This window comes from Necator americanus, chromosome V (genome assembly GCF_031761385.1).
Source record: "Necator americanus strain Aroian chromosome V, whole genome shotgun sequence".
NCBI classification, from domain to species: Eukaryota; Metazoa; Nematoda; class Chromadorea; order Rhabditida; family Ancylostomatidae; genus Necator; species Necator americanus.
Window position 1 is genome coordinate 21704473 of NC_087375.1, and position 21471 is coordinate 21725943.

Genomic DNA, 21471 nt, shown 5'->3' on the forward strand with positions numbered 1-21471 from the left:
TGAAATTAAATTGTTTCGGTAACAATCCAACACCAGAATCGAATCCTCGCTAAGGACTTTCTATTCTTCTTGAGTGCTGAGCGACCCTGTAGTCGATTCTTACGTAAGGAAATAAGGCTTACTGTTAAGTTTTAGATTATCAGAAATAATAGTAGAAAAAAGATCAGTAAACAGTTCGCGTGCGGTGGATAATTCATCGATAGGTGTGGTTGCATGGAAAACGACGATGTTTGGTAGAGGGATGGGCCGGAACGTTGCCGTACTCAAGCATGACATTTCAACATTAAAGGCAGCATACCACGAATCTGGGGTGGTACGGATTTCAGGTGGAGTACCCGTATACAGGGTCGTCGATTATGCAGACCGGGGTGGTTCCGCTCATCTCTACCTGTATCACTGCAAACAGCCGCCTCCAGAATGTTGTTTTGTACGATGCCTTCTATTGTAGCGCGCCATCCTTGCACGCGTAGCGTCCTTACTGCCTATCAGGGCAGTCCGAATTGATTTTCGACGAATCGCAGGGCGGAGGCGGCGCAAGGGGCGGAGCGTTGCAATAGATGGCGTCGTAAAAAACAGCATTCTGGAAGCGGCTGTTTGCAGTGATGCAGGGAGAGATGAGCGGAATTACCCCCGTCACAATAATCTACGCTCCCGTATACGGATACTTCAATCCGCACCACCTCAGATTCGTGGTATGCTGCCTTTAACAGCTGTCGCCGACGCTCTGATCCAATCTGATGTGTGTCGCGGTTCGACGAGTGGACACAATTGCCAGCATCTGCTTAATGCAATGTTTTCCATTGTTCACCGATTCGTGGCTTCACCCACAAATATCTAATAGCAACATGTTGCTTTCGAGTAATGTTAAGATGTTACTTTTGCCAGTTGCCAGTGTGTAATATTGGGGCTGCAACACTGTAATGTCATGGATAAACAATTGATATTAATATTAATTTAACATTTTTGAAGCAAAAAAAACAACACATAGCACAATTAACATTTGCTCCCCCCATTCGCTTTTGTTTATCTGTTTATAGGCAAACAAATGAGCAAATTATTACAAGAAATATTAGTAAATGAAGTGCTTAACACAAGCGAATTAATGGCTTGATGTAAAAGGAACTCGTAAAACTGTTTCTTTTTCTTTGGAAAAAATGATTATACTCTGCGGAAGCCCAAAGTAGAAGCATGGATGAATACATAACATTAAATGTTCCCGTGAATTTGAAGCTTTATTTCTTTTTTGGCTGGTGGAGGTGTAGCATAGTTGGTAAGAGGTTCAGCTCTGGCTGCAACATGATCGATCGCAGGTTCGAATCCGCCTCAGTGCAAACCAAACCTTTCATCCTCGGGGTCGATAAATTGGTACCGACTTGTCTGGGAGGGTAAAAACACTGACTTGGCACATTGGTTGGCCCCCGCAAGTCATTGAAAGGCTGCATGAGCGTTCGTGAACCTCAAACAAAGTCTGAGTTGAAGTCGAACGCGTAGGGAGTCGGGTCAAACGCGTTGATCAATCCCATTATACATTAATTCTAAAATATGGGAGGACTCTCCTAAAAATATGAGTCTGATGTGCTCCTTCCTTATTGTTGTAGTGTATAGGTGTCCAAATAGATCGTGATTAAGTTGAGGTCGTCGTGCGTTCGGGGACTTGAGTACAAATTTCCCTTTTTATTTCTGTTCATTAGAAAACTGCAAAACGTAAGTATTGAGCAAAATGTTATGTTTCAGAGAGCTCACAAACAGTGTTGCTAAGAAGAAAGTTTCTCCTTTGCGACCACAAGCAGTATGACCCCTAAGTGTGGCCACTTCTTTCGCTGCTCGAGTGTAACATCGCTCCTTCCGAATTCCTTCCTTTTGTTCATAATCGTATTCACACCGGTTCCTTACTGTCATAAAAACCGATGAGACAGAGGGCAATAGACGGTGGTTATTTGCGCGATATCATTAGTTGGGACAATTAGGAAAAGAATCAGTGGATAATTTGTTGAGAAATACGCCTCCTGTACACTTCTCCCAAATCGTTTCCTCTGAAAGTGTACACCGTTCGAATCTTATCATTCTGTTAGGATATCATCTCATTTTAAAAAGATTTTATTCAAAATTTGAAACGAAAATATGACTCTGTGGAAAATGTGGTGAGTTTCCTTCATAGAGACGATGTAGAACAAAACATTTTCAGTAGCTGTCAAAATCAAACACAACTCTCGAAATATTGGCTGGTAAATTTACAAATAAATTCACTTTGAAAAATTCAGAAAAGCCAGGAGAAAGGTAAAAAAGGGAGAGGAAAAGGAAAACGTAAAGGCAGATTTATGAAAATGAATAATAGCGATGCTCCTGCGAAACCACTCGTGAAAAAGAATAAGAGTAATTGTTTATGCCTTCTTTAATGTACTGTGATTTAATTTGTTTGCGACATGTTTACGTTGAACTGTATTTTTTTTCTTTCTCGTGAATTAGCAGTAGATGAACACCTGTTCTTAGCGTAAGGTTCTAGCGTTCAGCATGAATAGAAGCGCTAAAAACTTGACAATAGCAAAATACTTATGACAGAGCACTCAGACTTCTTCAGAACATGTTATTTCTAGGACCTGCCAACTTCTGCACGTCTCGCTATCGCTGATATTTTAGTTGTGTTCTAGTACGACTTTTTTCCTTGAACAAAAATGTATTACTGTCGTCGTCTCACATCATATATAGTTACAAGTTGTTGTTCTACAATAAGTTGTGCAATGCTCTCTGAATCTACAATATTCTAAAATCCTTCTAAAATCTACAATATTCTACGATCCTTTTTTACGGTTTTCTCAGAGCTGAGCTAATTTTTCTCGTCGTAAACATTGCGATAGAAAAATTAATGAAATTGAAAAATAATATTAAAAAACGCAATAAAATCATGTTGTTTAGAGTGTAGAATATGTTTTCTTGTCTTTTCCTTTCTTTTCGTCCTTGATCTTTGTTGTATTCGAGAAATCCGAGAACTTGTGACATCTGTCCCTTTGCTGCTGAGAAAGAAACCGGTTCTATAGCGAAGATAGAAATTACCATAAAATAGATGAGATAAAAAAGTTAACTGATGGGACAAAAAATTAAGTGACATCTATCTATTTCGAAAATGCAACTCTTGAGAAGGAATCAGGAAAAATCGCTGAAATCTTTCTTGGAAACTTTCACTCTCCATTGTAGGTGTCATGAATTCAACAATTTGATCTATCATTACCAAAAAACAGCTCGGTTCGTGGAAGGGCGCTGTAACCACCACCACTAACTCGTAGCGAACACACTCTGGAAAAATAGTCAACGATTTGTTATTGTTTGTTGAGCCACAAAGTAGTCAGCAAATGAAAACATGAATCAGAAACGAAAGATGATGAAAATCTCCTAAAAGAAAAATAGTATAAACAACTATAAAAACTATTCAGCGACAGCTATAACTGTAAACGTATGTTTCCTTCTTCAAAAAGAATTCCCTTCTGATATCTCAGGTTTTTGAATGCTACGGATTGAGATTCGGTGATAGTGCTATCTTAATTAATGGAAGTCAAACTGTAAAAGGAATTTCAGACATAATTTGTAGGTGCAGGTGAGAATAAGTCTCAATCTCAGTAAGTCATGCCGCATAGTCGATGTTTTGCTCCCGAGTAACGTTGTTGAACAGCTGATGGTTGCTTGTGTCCTGATGTTCAGATGAACGATTATGCGACAAGCTAATGCCCAATTCCGAGCTTCCAGTAATGTTGATAGGCACAATGCTGCAATGTCGCACTCTAATTTCAGGAACGCGACCTAAGGGGATTGGGGACGGAAGCTTTCAGAATATGACTACAAGGATCTACGGGTAGGGGATCTATCGGATTCCACCTTCTATACTCTCACAGTTCTATTCTGTGAAAAGAACCATCCACAAAAATTGCAAAATCGCATCAGAATCCCTTCAAGCGTTACTAGGCGGGAATGGATCAGAACTGTCACTGACAAGGTCCTTATCTCCAATACCCCTTCCGTCTTTCTTTTCTCGGGGACTTCAAAGTGCACCGTTTAACCACACCCATCCTAGAAATCCACCACCCCAGCTTTCACATTATCACTTTCGCAGTTGCAATATGACCGAGTGCATAAACGGGTTCACTTCGAACCCGTAGATGTTTCCCAATCATTTGGAGGGTGTGCGCAGACGACTGACCGAGTTTTGTTCGCCGAAAGGCGGATTTTTTATCGATGAAACACAAAAAAAAAACAAACGTTCGAACAATTTATTAAGAAACTATAGGCAAACAAACGAATTTGTCGATTCTAACTGAGATCAATCCACAGTTATAACGCTTCAATTAATAGCAGTTCTTGGAAATGCATGAAATACAGGACCAGAATAACCTGATATGGTACAATAAGAGAGGAATGTACAAAAATGATAGCAAACTGCTACAAAGTTCGAACAACGCTGGTGGAAGACAGCCATCAGTCACAGATATCACCTTCGGACACCTCGCCAAATGCATTTTGTAAAAATAATAGATGACGAGCAAATACGTTGTGTAATTGCGGATGGAGAGTCATTTTAAACTGAAAAGCAGCACGAATTCCAACAGGACACTCCACATCAGAGCAGAGAAAAGTCACACAATTAAACACTTAATCTCGAATATATGGACTGGCTATGTTAGAGTTCCACGAAAATGTGGATACCCCCATAAGGTGGCTTTTTTAATTCTCAGCTTCCAACAGTACGCCTCATTTCCGGTTCGTGTGGAAATTTTAAGGAGGTACTGTTGAGAAGAAGTCGAAAAATCCTTCCTTAATGCTTTCGTGGCAAGAGCTCCTTAAGAAGATCTTGAAGCCGTTGCATGCGGTTGTCAAAGATCTGCAAGAAGAAAGCATGAATTCACATATTCTGAAGCAATAAAAAGTCCAAAGTCTGATCTGTAACCATTTTCAATTTCTTTCCCACGGAAAGAGGAGATGTCTATTCAAAACGTTATTTTGCAATCTTCTCTTCAAGATTTAAAGGACACAGACTCGCATGAAAACCATTTTTATCAAATTTTACGAGAGATCTACTGATTTGCTACCATTTTTCCATGCTACTCACAAATTATTTCCTTAGTAGATTCCAATGAATTACTTCGAAAAATAAGATTAATTTCGTGTGCTCCTCAACAACCTTCTCGAAAATCCGAAACTTACAGCAACTTTATATTTGAGAACATTGTTGAGGTGAAATTCCAGTTTCAGGATATTATGCAGCAATGCCTTGCTTTTAACCTAGAGACTTTCGGAAAAATGTCAAATATTTTGGTGAAGGTGGTCAAAAAATAGTATATGAATGTGTGAGATTACACCTTTGGATCATGGTCATAAAAAAATATGAAGGAAAACGAATTTTCCACTAGAAAAACACAAATATGAATGAATAACCACACGTTTTGGAAATTAAGCGAATAGAAAAAGGACTACGGACGCATCCACTTAAAACTGACTAAGGAATACCAAAATCACAGCAAATTCGATCATTGATTTAAGACTCACTCGTCCAATCATAGACGGCTTCTCGCAGAAATTCAACATCCGCATTTCTCCAGTTTTCGACACGGTCTCCCAATTGAACGGAGCTTCGGGTTTGTTGGGATTCCTGCAAAAGGAAGCAAGTTAGCGCATTTCCGTTTGTAAACCTTCACTGACCATATCGTTCTGTACGAGAAAACATCATGGAAACATACCCGGTCTTAACAAATTCCATGAATGCCGCACTGGTCATTTCGCTAATCTTCCGATCAACCTTGTTCATTGATAATGGAGCGGTAAAATAGTTACAATCGAATAGATAAATGATATCGGAGCTGTGGGTCCCCGCTGCAAAATAAACTAAGTAGTATTGCGAGAACCATTACCAAAAAAAGGAATTTAATGGACCTACCTAGAAAGGGGACCACTGTTGCTAACCATCCCCACATATTTCTACTGGTATGAGTAAAATAATAAGCATAAGTAGGTTTGTCGTGTTGTTGGCTATTTTCCAAGTATCGATAGCAGCCATAGTTGGAGAAGACGTCGGATGTACACTAAAAGGAAGAAAAATACCTTAAAAATCTGAAGAATGTCTGTCTGCCAAGGCTATATGTTTTCATCAAGCCATTAAGCAGCACTACCCATAAGGATATTTGGAATTCGGGCGAACTTTTGGAAGGAACAACTAATTAATTTTAATTAATTAGTTATTAATTAAATTTGGAGGAGTAATTTGGAGGACAAAGAAAAAAGAGGAGACGAAAATAAAACACACAGTATTGAAAATCCGACCAACAAAAATTTCGACTTTCCCGAAATATTTTCACTGAAATTTTTAGATTCTAATCTCCTAATTAAAAAGAATTGTCAAAAAATTACCATCCAAAAAAATCCAAAAAATTAAACAGTCTGTTTTGTTAGCGTATAACTTCGACATTTTTGACAAGAGAGGCGCTATATTCTGCTTAAAGGCATCACCCCACGAATCTGAGGTGGTGCAGTTTTTCAGGTGGAGTATTCGTGTACAGGATGGGAGACTACGGAGAGGAAGGTGATTCCGTCCATTTCTTCCTAATTGCCGTAAAAAACGGCCCCGAAGATACGGCTTCATTCGTTTTGGCGCACCATTTTGTAGAAGAGGTTCGATTGGAGCGCGCCAGTCTTGTGCGGCGCTGCATCTTCCGGGCCGTTTTTTACGGCGATTAGGAAGAAATGAACGGAATCACTTCCCTCTCCGTAGTCTCTCATCCCGTATACGAATACTCCACCTGAAATCTGCACCACCTCAGATTCGTGTGGTGATGCCTTTAAGAAATCAATATTCATTAAAAATTCATTTTGGAAAATCTTTTTTCTTAGAGATTCCCAGTACCACTCACCTTAACATACGCCTCCTGCATCGCTTTGCTATTTTTCCGCAACTCTTTCAGATTCCCATAGAGATTTCCAATCACATTCTCAACCTTACTGACGTTGAGTTCAGTATTTCTTGCAAGTTCGTGAACAACTTTATCCATGTCCTTGCCGGTGCCCCTAATAACACCAAGTGCACCTGAACAACACACGGATTTCGTCCAATAGGCGATTACACTGCGATTCAACTAGGTTCCATTACACAAGTGTTCAAAAATCTTACAGAATAATAGTGATTCCTGTTCGCCAACACCACAAATCGACTCCATTGACGGAGCATCGGCGCGAAGCTCGGGGATCGATTTCGGCAAGATTTCACCGTCAATCACTGGTGTTAACGGGAGACGTCCCTCGTCGAAGAACACTCGATTGCCGATCATGTGCATTGCCAGCCTACAAACGAACAAGGTCTGCTTGTTAATTTGCGCATTCGGTTGTATATCCGTTTGGTTACTTTCTAGCACCCCGTGAATCGGCGGGAAAAGAGGTGAACAGGTGTCGAGATTCTATTAATCTCAAATCTATCTAGCAAAGGAAAGAAATATCTAGGAAAAATCTAGGAATTCTGAGACCACTTCCGAACAGTCTCTTTAGAAGGAAAACTTGAAACTCGAAAAATAATTGGAAAAAAACATTCGAGATTCAAAAGTGGAGGAAAACAGCTAAGAGCCGGGCTTCTTACAGTAAAATGCATTCGGTCATTGGAAATAAAAGGAAATCCGCGAGGAAAACGAAAGGAAGAAGCAACGAGCTACTAATATCTACTATGGAGAAGAAAACGAATTTGCAAGATTTGTTTGAATAGAGGAAGCAAAAACAAGTCGCTTTAAAGATGCTGAGCACTTCTTGGGAGTTCCATGCTTTTCAGATCAAAAAAGTTCGCAACTCACTTATGTGCCGGCACAGTCCGCATGAATTCCAACAAGTCCTTGCTTTCTTCTTCGTGTGTCTTGTAGACGTCTTTTGCCTTCCAGCCAAGTTTCAACGCTTTCTGTCGGCAATATTCGGCGCATTTTTCTTTCGTAGTGGAAGACCAATAGCAAAAAGTGTTTCCACCCATCACTATCTTTCGATGGAACATGTCTAAAACACATCACTTCATTCCGTGACCAAGAACGCAGCAAAAAAGCAGCCGGAAGCAAGGCAAACCTCTTGAAAGCGGCGACAACGAAAGCAGATCGGCGGACACAGCACCGGCACTCTGACCTGCTACCGTAATGCGATTAGGGTCTCCTCCGAAATGATGGATGTTCTCCTTAGTCCATTTCAAAGCCTGCAAGTCGTCATTCTAAACAATTATCATGAGCATTCGCCGAACTATACAGTAATCCACCTCAAGTTGATCCCATAGGCCGTAATTTCCTTTGGCGACATCGTCACCGGTGCAAAAATACCCGAGATAGCCTAGCCGGTATTGGATGGTGACCACAACAACGCCGTGCTTGACAAGTAACCTAAAAAATGGATCGCTGGTAGACGGTGAGGCACTACCTGTCTGTTCTAACAAAAATATGTACATCAACTTATAAAAAAAGTTCCAAAATTCGAAAATTTCATCTACTTCCTGAAAGACAATCAAACAGCTGATGCTGCATTGTGAACTAACTTTCTACTAAGAATTGGTTTTGACAACGTGTAATGCAAACAGTTACCACTATACGGGAATCAGTTTGTCGAAATGTTTCTTTTACAAGATGCTGTACCACTTTTTCCCAAAAATTCACATTTTCTCTCCGACTTTTACGCAATATTTCCCTTGAAATATTTGCTGAAAAAAATTTACCGTGCCACATTGCTTGGCTTGTAGCGAACCGCTGAATCCATCATGAAACCGCCTCCATGGATGTAAAACATCACCGGATAGCTCTAAATAAATGTACCGCTGTTTCTGTTATGTTAGTTCCTCGTTGATTTTTTGCCGAAAATGCACCCACCTTAACAGGATCCATAGCGGGAGCGAAAACATTCAGATAAAGACAATCTTCACTTTGTGGTGTGAAATTGGTGAATTTATCCCAGAACATGTCATCCTGGATTGAACGATTTCCGAATTGCTTGCACTTCTTCACACCCTCCCAGGGTTGAAGCGGTAGCGGTTTCTGAAACCGAGGGTGTTTTCAGCAAACGCTCTCATCATAGCTGTAGTGGCTATGATTCATGACGACCTTGACGGTTCTTGGTAAACAGATCTGTGGATGTTTTATGGGCGGTTTTTAGAGATTTCGTCAGACGCCCACGCATTGTTCGGCGTTTGAAATGCAGGTGCTTTTTAGAAATTCTGACAAAATGTTAGCATGTTGCCACGATTCTGCCGCAGCATGGGAACGTTCTTGAAGGGCTAAGAAGTGTAGAATAGATTAGAGTCTCAGGAGTTCAATGATTTGGAAGAATGCAACTTTTCCCGTTCAATTCGTTATCGGTCTTTTAGTGTTGCCAATGGATTTATGCATATGCACATAGCCATTGGCAACACTAAAACATAATATACATCAGTATACGATCTACAACCATGAATAAAAATTGTAAAGGTTATGTCTCGAGTTTGCGTTTGCCTACAGTTTGGATGCTTTCTGTGGGTGATAAGGCGCGTGGGAGAATAAATCACTAATGGCTTTGATTTTTCCAGGCTCTGGCGAAAACGCCGAAACGTCAGCTGCTAATAAATATCAATACCAATCTTGGCCATAGCTCAGAAAATCAATAAAAAGGTTAAGTCGCGGTTGTTCTATATTTGCTATTTCTATCTGTCCAAAATACCGGCATTAGAGCATGACATAAATAAAGCAAAAAAGTGAAATAATACACAAACAAAGGACTACAACGGGGAGACGAAAACTAATTTATTTCCAACAACCATACAATATATATAATTAAGTTATATTAGCGTTCTCACCGCCCCATGACCGCCCCATATGTTGCCGAGCAACTGCAGATCATATCGTCCACGTCATAATATGTTGTCATATTTTCGCTCCAAACAGTCACCTGACTGAGATTATTCTCTCCTTCATTTTTTGCAGACGATACAGTGTAGTCAAGTGCGGTTCCATTTTATTTCTTTGCAGTCGACGAACTCACGTCTCGCTACCGTGCCGTCCATCGTTAAACTGGTTTGCCCTTATTCTCGACGAATAAACTCAAGGTTAAACTACTCTCACAGCGCAAAATCACTAAACGTATGACCATCACCATAGGACACAATAGCGACAATGCGAGAAAAACCATGACAGCGTTGAGTGACGTGTTGGCGGAGAATCAGAGTTCTGTCGTCTTAGAGATTTTGATGTGATGCCAGAAAAAAGGGAACGATCTTTTTCGCATCTCGACACTGAATTGGAACTTTTTTTCGTCGAATCCATGAACTCTAAGGACGTTACCGTTTAATTTGTTAATGCACCATTGCGTTTGCGATAATTCATCGTGGAATGACGCAGTACTAGCGTAAACAACTCAGGAAAAACTGCATTGAGAGTTTTCGTGCTAGTTTTATCATGTGTTAAGCGTTAACTTGTTGTAGAAACAGTGCAGAAAGCAAGAAAGGTTCTGATTTTTTCGTAGGATTGCAGAGAATGCAGCGTTTCCTGGGGAAGCGATTATCAGCCAACAACATTTTCCGTTTTGGTGTCTCTTAATCTCCTTTTTTCCAAGCCATCATAAACTCGTCATTCTATTTTCTCTGGAGATGAAATCCAAAATAATGTTCACCTGGAAACTGCAGAGTAAAACTTCAGCGGTGAAAAATTGTCGATCAAAGGCGTCCGAATTTTTTCCCTCGTACATAGTAAACAAACAAAGAGATTGCGATTTACTACAGCTACCGTATAATTCATAAAAAAAAGTCGTTAAGCCAGAACTTCGCTGTCATTTTCGGCGCCAGTGTCACTTTCGAGATTTTTCCGACACGGTCGCAACCAGTCGTATAAAAGCCGATAGGAACAGTACAGGACATATTCTCTGCTTCTCTGCCCAGATCTTTTCTGGCTCTCTGAGGATGGAATTAAGAATGTTCACCCGGGAACTGCAGAGTAGTACTTCAGCGGTAAAAAGAGGTCGATAAGAAGCGTTCCATTTTTTCCATCTGAGACTAGCAGAACACTAGAAGTCTGCGACACTGTCGCCTTCTTTATGATTTTAGATCGGAGATAAGAGTTATGAGATAGAACACGATCGAGGTACATGTAGAGGAAGACTATTTAGAAATAGAATGAAAGGGGAATTTTCACTTAGGCACAGCTCATTTGAAGAAAGATCTCAGACATGCTCACCTGGAATCTTAATTCTCCCACAGGTGGCTGGGCATAGGGAACCCCGAGGAAGGCGTCGATTTCAAAACCATCACGAGTTACGTGTCGTTTCCCTTCTAGCATACCGCAGTTGGTTTTTACTAGACATTCGGGAATTCCTTCCTTGGTGAAGGCCACGTTTTTAACGATTGTGAGACTCGAAATTCGAGCTGAAATCATTTTTCTCGGTGTCTTTCATTGTTTCAGTGAAGACTCATCCGTAGAGATGTGCTTACCTCTTGGACGAATCTTCATTTTCGTCTATGAATTAGTAGTGGACGCTGAATCGGTTGATTAAACGGAATAGTTGAGTGAGTTGTTGAAAACTCTAAAGTATTGCTGGATAGGAATGTTTGCCGGATTGGTCTTTTATACGGGGGAGGTGCGTAGGGAAACGTCATGCGAATCGTGCAATAGCACGCCCACCGTGGAGTGTGCAAGGGGCGGTGGCGAAGAGAACGTAGTTTGTGGCCGAACACACATCCACTGCAACTATAGAAGGACTGCGATTACAAGATACACATGCAGGAGGATAGAAGCACACGCCCCTGTTTGGGGATTCGCAGCTTTTGGGGCGATATCTTTTGCAGTTCAACGATGCAAATCAGGATCATTAGAGATGAACCTCAAATCTGCTAAGTTAATAGAAACTGACTGTGTAAGGAAAAGCTTATTCGTGCTCACTGTGAGCAGCCAGGATCCACTGAGGTTTAAATTCTAGCACTATAGGAGATACAGTGATGCATGAGGAAAATGAATGTTAGGATCGTGAAATCCTGAAATTTCCAGTAACTTGACTTCACTTGAAGAAGTATTTAAGTTCTTTCTTAACTTAACGTGCTAATCTGCTTCTAAAAATCCCTGTAAATTGCAGGTTTTGAAGAAATTACCGTTACTGACATGTGACTCTAAGCACAGCAGGTTTGTTTCACTCATAAAACACATCTAAAATCGCTAATAGCCGAACGCAAAACGTCTTCCCTTTCTTTCATTGTTAAGGGATTTTTTCCAGTATGCGCTGTTTGTGTGCGCTAGTTCACAACCAACCAGTTTTCATGAAAAAAAGCTTATTTATCTGTTTCTCTGTCTTTTTATCTGTGCGCGGTTTTTCTTCTGTACTTTTCTTTTCGTTCTGAAAAAGAAAATCAGTAATCTGTGCGATTTTTGACCCGTTTCCGATCAAACTGCGCTTCCACCACGCCTAGCAAAAACAATTGACAGGGAGTAACATCGTTGTTAAACAGGCAACAAAGTCTACGCATTCAGTCATAAATAACATTCCTGTTATCGATCTGAACAAAACGTTCATGATTTGATGATGGTATCGAGGTAACAGTGAGGTTACCATCTCAGTAGGTCCCACCCAGTTTTCTGGCATTTGATTGAAGTAGAAGAAAAAGAACCTTCCATTACTGGAAAGTATGACAAGACTTGTCCTGTTTCTCGTCGTGAATTGGAGCGGAAATATAGTAGTATGGTCACCAAAGTAAAAGGCAAAGGATCATTCAATAACTGGCTCAGGAAATGTTAGTTTGAAAAGTGTTTATTTGCAAAACAAATGGAGACGCGCAGCCTTTTTAGGAACTGATAGATGAATCGAATTGTTAGATGCGGTTGTGAGCGCTTTACACTTCCGAATCGACATTCGGATATGAGGTGGCCCAACATATCATTTTCGGAAGGTCTGTTATACTACAGAGGTTCTGATATACACTCGTTGCAGTAGAAATCACCAAACTTGAAGGAAATGTTAGGAAAGTTGCGGAACCAACATTTAGGGACGAAATCGTTAAGCAACCCGACTTTTAGAATTAACACCTACAGCTAAGATACGGGAAAGAATTGATCAGGACTCTTCCTTCTGGCCTATAAAACTTATCTGAGATTTTTAACATCAACTAAGCTCTCAAAGCAATGCAAGAAAATTAACATTGCGGTATTTGCCTGTTGACGACCAGAAGAGCTATTATTGAAAGTTTCCCGAAGAGAGGAACCGTTCACTCAGAGCTTCCCATCCTCCTTTTAAGTCTTTCAAAAATATAAAGCGTGAAGTACAAAAGCAGGGCTCGGGATTTTTGAGACAAAATCCATACTTCAGAACCTACGAAAACCCGATACATATTTTTTCGAAAACTGGGTCTGGACGAGATGGACATTTGCCAAATATTTGCCTTTCGTACAAGCCGAACACAATAACTCTCTTTTTCCTCTTCTCGCTGCTTTGTCATGTCCACTTCAACGAACAGTCCATTTATAGTATGATGGTTCATTTTTGGTTGAAAAAATGGGCTGACTCCAACACAAACTACTTTTTCTGGTTTTTTTTCTGTAACAGACATCAAACAAAAATATGTTTTTCATCAAAGAAAACAGGGCTCCAAAAGAGATGCTCACTGATGTCATTGTTTTTACGAATATGAGAGGATTCAGCAAGTGATAGTGTTGTTCCACTAATTGCAGAGGTGATCTATGAATTTCTATTCGTAAACAATTGCAGGAGACTGTAGGGATTCTTGTCCTGATGTCAGTTCAAAGCCGGAAAAGGTAAGCGTTCTGAAGACTTCAAATCATCTGATCGAGGTCAGCCTTCACAGGAGAAGATCATTGACTTTAAATACGATCTCTGATGGAACGTATATCGTAGCATATAAATAGCATGAAGGACAGTTCACTAGAAAATCGTTGATAAGTTAACCAAACAAAAAGTGCAGAGGTCACCATGAAAAAATGAAAATGATGAAGAAATTTTGCTTCCAGTGATTTGAAGTTTTTGTGGGAGAATTGTTCCACGAAGATGTCAAAGAAAGATGTTTCAGGTTTTCACAGTATCAAAAAACGACATAATTTCGGCAGAGAAATTTTCCAATAAAATAAAACGGAACAGAAATACGACTGCCAAAAGTGATTTCGGAAGTGAATTTCATGAGATGAAATAAAACAATCTAGTAATTAATTGGAAAACATTAAAACAATCTAGTAATTAATTGGAAAACATCTTTCTCAGGGGATATGAGCGCTTAATCAGAACTATGACAAAAATTTGGGACGCATTTACAATATAGCTATGAGATTGTCCGCGTTCACGTAACTTTCAATAGAAAAATCGCGTTCTCTTGTTTATAACTCATCGTATGTAGAAAAGACCGTTGGAAATAGAAAGTCAACAATAGGGCTGCGAAAAATGCGAAAGTCAAGGATGCTAGATATGCTTGGAGATCCACTTCCCTGGACTTTGGCCAGATTTGAAAGTGGGAGAGAAAAACATAGCATCCAGTATAAGTATAGTGAAGTATATGCAAATCCCCTTCACAATAAATCACTGATATGTACCTTACCCTACCAGGTGATACAGAATATCTGTTCAACACTGATCCAGCCGAAAACAAAAAAAAGGAAATTGGTACATTTATGCATATTCTTAAGGAATCATTTTTGCGGAAATCTAAGATGCTGCTATGCTCGAACATTAGAGAAGCCACCTGAACTATCAGGAGTTCTCGGGACTTTTCTCAAATATTCGACTATCATCGAGGTCACATTTGAGAACATTTAATCTTTGATCTAAACTTTTAAATCTAATTCTTTTGAGTTCTTAAATCTATTTTAGAGCATTTAGTGTGACATTTTCCAGAGAGTTCTCCGAGAAAAGGAAGAAACATATTTTTTCATTTTAATAGTTGACTAGTTGTCAAAATCGAATTCGAGAATGAATTGCAGCTTTTCATCGAGTATGCACTCCGTCTGCAATGCGCCTAAATCTCTTAAATTAAACGTTTTTAATATTAATGCTCCGGAATGACGGTGTATTTCGTTCCAAAACGATTTGTCTTTTCTACCAGTTTTATTCGAAGAGGAGAAGGTTCAAGGTCGTTGGTCCTATCGTTTCAGAACGGGCCTATGTCCAAGGCACGGCCACGGGACACTCCCGATCCGTGTACTCGATGTTCCTCTAAACAGCAAGGATGGTCATGTGGTTCAATTACGTGACATTTCTCACAGAGTTGCAACCTCCTATAGTATTATTACTTATTGTAGCATCCCATAAGTTTGAGACCAATAATGAGACCTTTCCGCTAGCCGAACTCTGATCCAGGTGTGATCCTGCGGCAATTCTAAGGCCATCATCCAAAGTACAAAGGCGATGGTCAATTGGTTCGAACTGCGCGGAGGTCGAACGATCAGACCAAATCCGCAGAGTGTAGCCTCATGGTCTTCGATGGTGATTGATTGCCTTCGTAGATACGTAGATAAGTCAACAGTTCCAGACGTTCCTCTAGGATGCATGTGAACCAGGGAGAAGTACAATGAGCCAGTTCCAAAAACTTTCCTTAACACAGGATGGAGGTCTCTTTAGGTGGTCCTAAGGACTTTCAAGCAAAACTGAAAATGGCGAGAAGGTGAAGTCTGACCTAGCCGAATTCTCGCTGTTCGATGAAATTTGAGACTTTCGGAAATTATCTCTGGAAGATTTTTTTTGCCCCATCCTTTTCTGATTTATTTAATTACCCTAGCGGCCAGAAATAGTGCGTATTAGGGAGGAATCCCACAACAATGAAAGAAAAGGGAAAGTTTTTCCGTTCGGCTACTAGCGGTCTATTTTAGATGTGTATTATATTTTACATTTAAACTTTCCAATTTGGAAATTTTAGGTTCTCCAGATGCTTACAAACACTACTGACTTCGGTCAACGTTTATTCGAACGAATAAGGGGATCGTGATGAAAACGGCAATTATTCAACAACTCCTTCAATATTCAAGCCGTTTGCGAATACCAATAATGCACATATGATATAAAATAAGTGAATAATTCACAGAAAAAAACCATCAAATGAACACAATGCCAGAAAAAAATTCGTGTGGTTCTTTTCCTTCCCCTACGATATCACCTCGCTTATTTCCTTAGTTACATATTCATAGTTCAACTTACCTAATCGCCGAAGCGATTCCTTAGAACATAGGACAATCTTCTGACAGAAAAAAAATACGTTGTGTCTTTAAGAACTGCTGCTTTCACTTAAACAAGCACTTGAGAAAATCCTTTCGATCGAAATTTCTACCAAAATGTAAGCTTATCCTAGAAACTCCATTTACACGTTAGAAAAATCCAAGTCGGAGTGTCACGTGTATGCGTGCGTAAAATTGATTTCTAAGAAGAAAAGCTCTACCGTATATAGCTCTACTGTAGCGTATGCACCAGGTACATAGTATACAAAATCATCAAATAAACTTACATTTCTCAACTGGTGTGTAAATTTCTCGATACGTTCCCTTTATCCATGCAACTGATCTCCTTCGTTACTTTGACATTTAATTTAAAAAACAATACTTTCGCGGAAGATGTTCTTTTAACATTCGATATAACCACAACCACAAATTAAAGCAGCGGTCAATGGTCAAAATGTTGGTTCACTCAAAAATGTTGAGAAAATATCCATACCAGCCAATTTCTATGCAGATGCGTTGTCGTGAACGCTATTCCGCCTTTCAGACATTTTTTCTGCTCTGTCTCTTTCCTTCTTCTAAAGACAGCATACTGCGAATGTGAGGTGGTGCGGATTTCAGGTGGAGTATTCGTATACAGGATGGGAGACTACGGAGAGGGAGGTGATTCCGTCCATTTCTCCCTAATTGCCGTAAGAAAACGGCTCAGAAGATGCGGCGTCGCACACGGCTGGCGTGCTCCAATCGAACTCCTTGTAGAAAATAGCGCGCCGGAACGCTCGAAGCCGCATCTTCCGGTCCGTTTTCTACGGCAATTAGGAAGAAATGAACGGAATCACCCTGCTCCCCATAATCTGCGACTCCGTATGCGAATACTCCACCGGAAATCCGTACCACCCCAGATTCGTGAGGTGATTCCTTTGAAGCACAGTCGTTATGTCCTGAGTTTTTCATGGGCAAAAGTGGATATTTAAAAAGAATTTAATGTTATTCCAGGAGTACGAATGCATGGATACAAAACTTTTCGATAATTTCCGAGTAAACACTGGAAGCATCCAAATTTTCGCAAACAATTGATAACTTCCACTCCTCTGCTCACTCGTTTACTCAGTTCAATCCCCGTAGTTTTGTTTTAGTTTTCGTATTTGTCAACGTTTAAAGCTATGAGATTTATTGTTAAGCTGGGTGTTGTACGCCAATAGCGAAATTTTTATCATCATGCTAGAACTTCCCGGGTTTCAGTCACAAAAACTGACCGCAACGACTCGTTTCTGTACATGAAACACGTGAAACAACGCTTGTCCTTGCTTCTGTGCTTCCTTTCACCAACTTTATCAAAAAAGTCAAGGTCTCTTCTGTGTCATGATGATTTCAAAGAAAACAAAGCTTCCCGATTCCTAAAGAAAGAACATGGCGAATGATGATGCAACCATCATTCCAATTTAAAACCTCTTCTTTTAGAGAGGGATGCTGGAGGGACTCCTCCGATGATTTGTTCGGCCGATCTGCACAATATCTAATCCACAGAAACGTCTGTCTCGGTATGATGTTTTTGGTCTCGGCTCTTTTAAATCTGCTAGTTAAGCAACAAAACTACTCCGTGGAAAGAACGAAACGAAAGCGTATCACTCCGTGCGCAATCCCAGAATCAGAACTGGCATGACTCCCACATGACGGACACCATTGATGTTTGGTGATTTTAAAATACATATATGTGGAATCAAAACACGAGTATTCGATTGTTTATTACTAAGCGTTTGCTATCTTTCCACCCCAAATCGATTACCCGTAAATACATGGAATTTTCTATCTAATTACGTCTTTTAGAATGATGACAAATGAAGAACTGGACTTATGGTTGTTTGTTATGCCTCCCACAGTGTCATCGCGACAACCTTTCGGTTGCGCGAATGGATGACGCAAACACGGGTCAGGATGTTCCGTTTGCTACTCTGCAGCTGTTTTGGTCGCAGTCTCGTGCGCTCTGATATTAACCGTAGCCCAGGAGATATTTGCTGATTTCTGCTGGTAGCAGATATGGCAGTACAGAGAAAAAACTGTTCTTCGACCTCCGATATGAGGGATCCTTGAAACGTTTTTTTTTGAATAAATTAAGTTCGCAAACTAGCTGAATAATTGTTTCCAATTCGCTTGCTTGTTTTTTTTTTGTTTTTCTGTTTTCTTTTTTGATTTATTCTCTATTCTTTTATTTCAAATGTTATGAACGATCGCTAATCCGAAGCAAAGATTTGCATTTTTAGGATTGAGTCACACTTTACACCTTAGGTGAACCCAACGGCTAAGTCCTCCCGAGATTTTCCGCTCCGTAACGACCTTTCACATTTCTCAGTTTACGTATGCGTGAAATCACCGCAGGTCTCTAGAATCCTCATCCTAGAAACCTGGGCTTTCTGGCCAGAGCCCTCGGCAAAAATTGCGAGAAATAGTGAAAAAACTGAAAGAAACTAATTTGAACGTGTGTAAGTAAACAGGATAGTGGAAAGTAGTTGAGAAATGCAGAATGTCTTACACGAAAGCACGAGCGGGGTAACGGTGATCCGCAACTGTGCAGGTTGGGAAGCTTCGGTTACTCATTTGACTTATATTAATAGGATTATAGACGCTGGAGGACAAAAGAGTTCTCCGCGCAACAAGTTACATCGTAGGGAGGACCGGCGTAACCAAAATTGTTTCTTACGTAGCTTTTTCCTACTTCAATGTGGAATTGAGCGTGATCACGTGACCATCATCGTGAACTACACCCTTACCTCCAACTGTTCATGGAGAGATCCCAAAACCGTCGATTTCCTGATATGCTCAATTCAATCTTCAAAGAGCAGTTCAATCCTCAAGAGGTTCAAAAAAAGAGCACAACGGAACCGATTAGTCTGAAGGACCATTTATTCTTTAAAAAATCTAATCCAGTTTCCTGGTCGGAGCAAACCTCTCACCATTGTACAGCAGCTACTGATGGTTTCATACCTGTAGTTGAAGGCAGCGCATCACGAGACTTCCAATGTTGTAATCTCGGTGGGAATAAATGAGGATAAAATCTACGCGTACGAGAAGGATCACGCTCAACTCTCTCAATGAATCCAGAAAAATACGTATATAGTGCACATGTGTATGCTTTGAGTTTTCGTCATCCCGAGGATGCAACTTATTACGCGAATGGGACGCGGACAACTCGGCAAACACTTCATCGTCGTTCGCGACGCAAGTTAAAGGCATCACCCCACGAATCCGAGGCGATGCAGATTTCAGGTGGAGTACTCATATACGGGATGAGAGACTACGGAGAGAGGGGTGATTCCGTCCATTTCTTCCTAACTGCCGTAAAAAACGGCCTGGAAGATGCGGCGCCGCACAAGGCTGGCGCGCCCCAGTCGAACTCCCTGTAGGAAATAGTGCGCTAAAACGCTTAACGGCAGTTAGGAAGAGATGGACGGAATCACCCCCCTCTCCGTAGTCTCCCATCCCGTATACGAATACTCCTCCTGAAATCTGCACCACCTCAGATTCGTGGGGTGATGCCTTTAAGTAACTCAAATAGACAGAGGAAGCTGCCCAGCCACACATTCGTTCTACTACACGTGAAATGTTGCATCGCTGGTAATGCCGATGCAGCCAAGGCTGTTCCTCTCTCTTTCCGGATTACTATACGGGATTAAGCGTGATCAAGCCCACAGTCGTAGATCACATCCATACTCCTACCTACTCGTGAAGAGATCATAATATTGTCGATTTTGTTAATAAGCTATTAAGCTAATAATTTAAATCAAAGGAAATATTGGCTCATTGGTTTTTCAGTACAAGTCCAATTATCTAGATGTCAGCTTACTTGGCCGATCTCAAAGGTCTCTTAGGTGTACGGATACAGAAATGCAGTACTTGTCACGCATCCTAGTGTCCTAGTGCTGGTGTTTGTGCCATACGCGAACGCGATACCCTACTAATTAAGATCTTCATAATTTTTTCAAGTATGAATACACAGGTGCGAACTTCGTATTCAGTTTTGCAAATTGAGCTGCATTCGAATAACTGCAGACAACCTCGCCACCTTATGTGACTTAACTGAAGAATCGAGTGCGTGAACTCAAACCATTTTTGTAGATCTTACGGCTTGAGGTTCTTCTTCCACTATTTCACTGGGGAAGAGATAGAAGCGCAAAAGCTTGTGAAAGGAGGCAACCACACATCAATGGCGAAATATTATGAAATAATCAACACTGAAAATATGAACCAGTGGAATATGCGCTAGTCCAGGAAGTTATAGCTCTTGATTTCGGATCTTTTATGATTCTACAGTTCTATCATACCATCAGGAAATTGCACGTCTTAATGAATTTTACCGAAGAAATGAGAGGAATGGTTATCATAGAAGAGAACTTCTCGCTCTTCGGAGAAGCAGTAGCAAGGTAAGAATTGAGAAAATGAAGAGTGGAGGGAATTGCCTGCAACTGTCGTTGCATCCTTCACATCTCCCCATACAAATAGCTCAACATTTCCCGTTTCAAACTATTGGGAAGAATTCCCATCTTCCATAGGTGCATGATAACAAAAACAAGTCAAAGAAGTTAAATACGCAAGGATTCAGAGAACTTCGGCGAAAAAGCGGGGTTTCCATATTACCACAGCCGTACGATACAAGAAAATGAGTGAGGTACAATCCTTAGACAAACCAAAAGCGGACAAAAACTAGTCGGACCCGCCTGCAGCCTCAATGGCATAGACAGCAGTGTATTGCGTCGTATGCAGCGGCAACAGCCGTATTTCCAGAGGTTTTTGCCCGACCCACCACAGGCCCTTATCTCGTTACGTAGCCTGGAACGGGTTTCAGGGTGTGATATGTATCAGTGGAATAGCTAAGAGATACGAATGATAACGACAGGATATGAAGCGCGGCGGTTGAGCGAGTGGCGGGGATTTAAAATGCAGAGAGCAGAAGTCGGGAGCGAGTCTCACAATCGTCGCCTAAATGGGCACATCTGCAGCGAAAAATCAGGACGAAAGCTTGTCCTATTTGAGACCGATGCAGTCCAGCGTTGGAGAAATTTGCATTATAGGTGACCACTAGTCATTTAGTCGCTGCAATTATAGCGGATTGAGAAAATAAGGGAAAAACGAGCGGTCAACATAATTGATTCCGAAAAGGCTTAGAAACCGGAGCCTAGGTGTCGCCTTCAAAAAAAAGTCGTTGGACGAGAAGATTTTCTTTTAAAAAACAAAGCAGGTTTTTGCAACGAACAGCACTAGGATTATCCAATTTTAGTTTGCAGAATTTCTTTTTTCCTGGACAGCGAAATATCCTACAAACATCAGT

General features: G+C 40.7%; 2 protein-coding genes across 2 annotated transcripts; one reads left to right on the forward strand and one right to left on the reverse strand.

The window, feature by feature from the left end:
• Positions 1–4801: 4801 nt before the first annotated feature.
• Positions 4802–11462, reverse strand: RB195_014776 (uncharacterized protein; the record flags this gene model as incomplete). Its single annotated transcript, XM_064205181.1, has 13 exons — positions 4802–4867; positions 5533–5635; positions 5724–5856; positions 5921–6065; positions 6891–7063; positions 7148–7317; positions 7815–8007; positions 8074–8197; positions 8258–8378; positions 8708–8790; positions 8859–9023; positions 11190–11377; positions 11444–11462. 13 exons carry the CDS (start codon positions 11460–11462, stop codon positions 4802–4804), a joined length of 1683 nt encoding a protein of 560 aa, XP_064061062.1.
• A 4083-nt stretch (positions 11463–15545) lies between these two features.
• Positions 15546–17822, forward strand: RB195_014777 (uncharacterized protein; the record flags this gene model as incomplete). Its single annotated transcript, XM_064205182.1, has 3 exons — positions 15546–15604; positions 17610–17689; positions 17734–17822. The coding sequence occupies 3 exons, from the start codon at positions 15546–15548 to the stop codon at positions 17820–17822; spliced, it is 228 nt and encodes a 75-aa protein (XP_064061063.1).
• Between the last annotated feature and the right edge of the window lie 3649 nt (positions 17823–21471).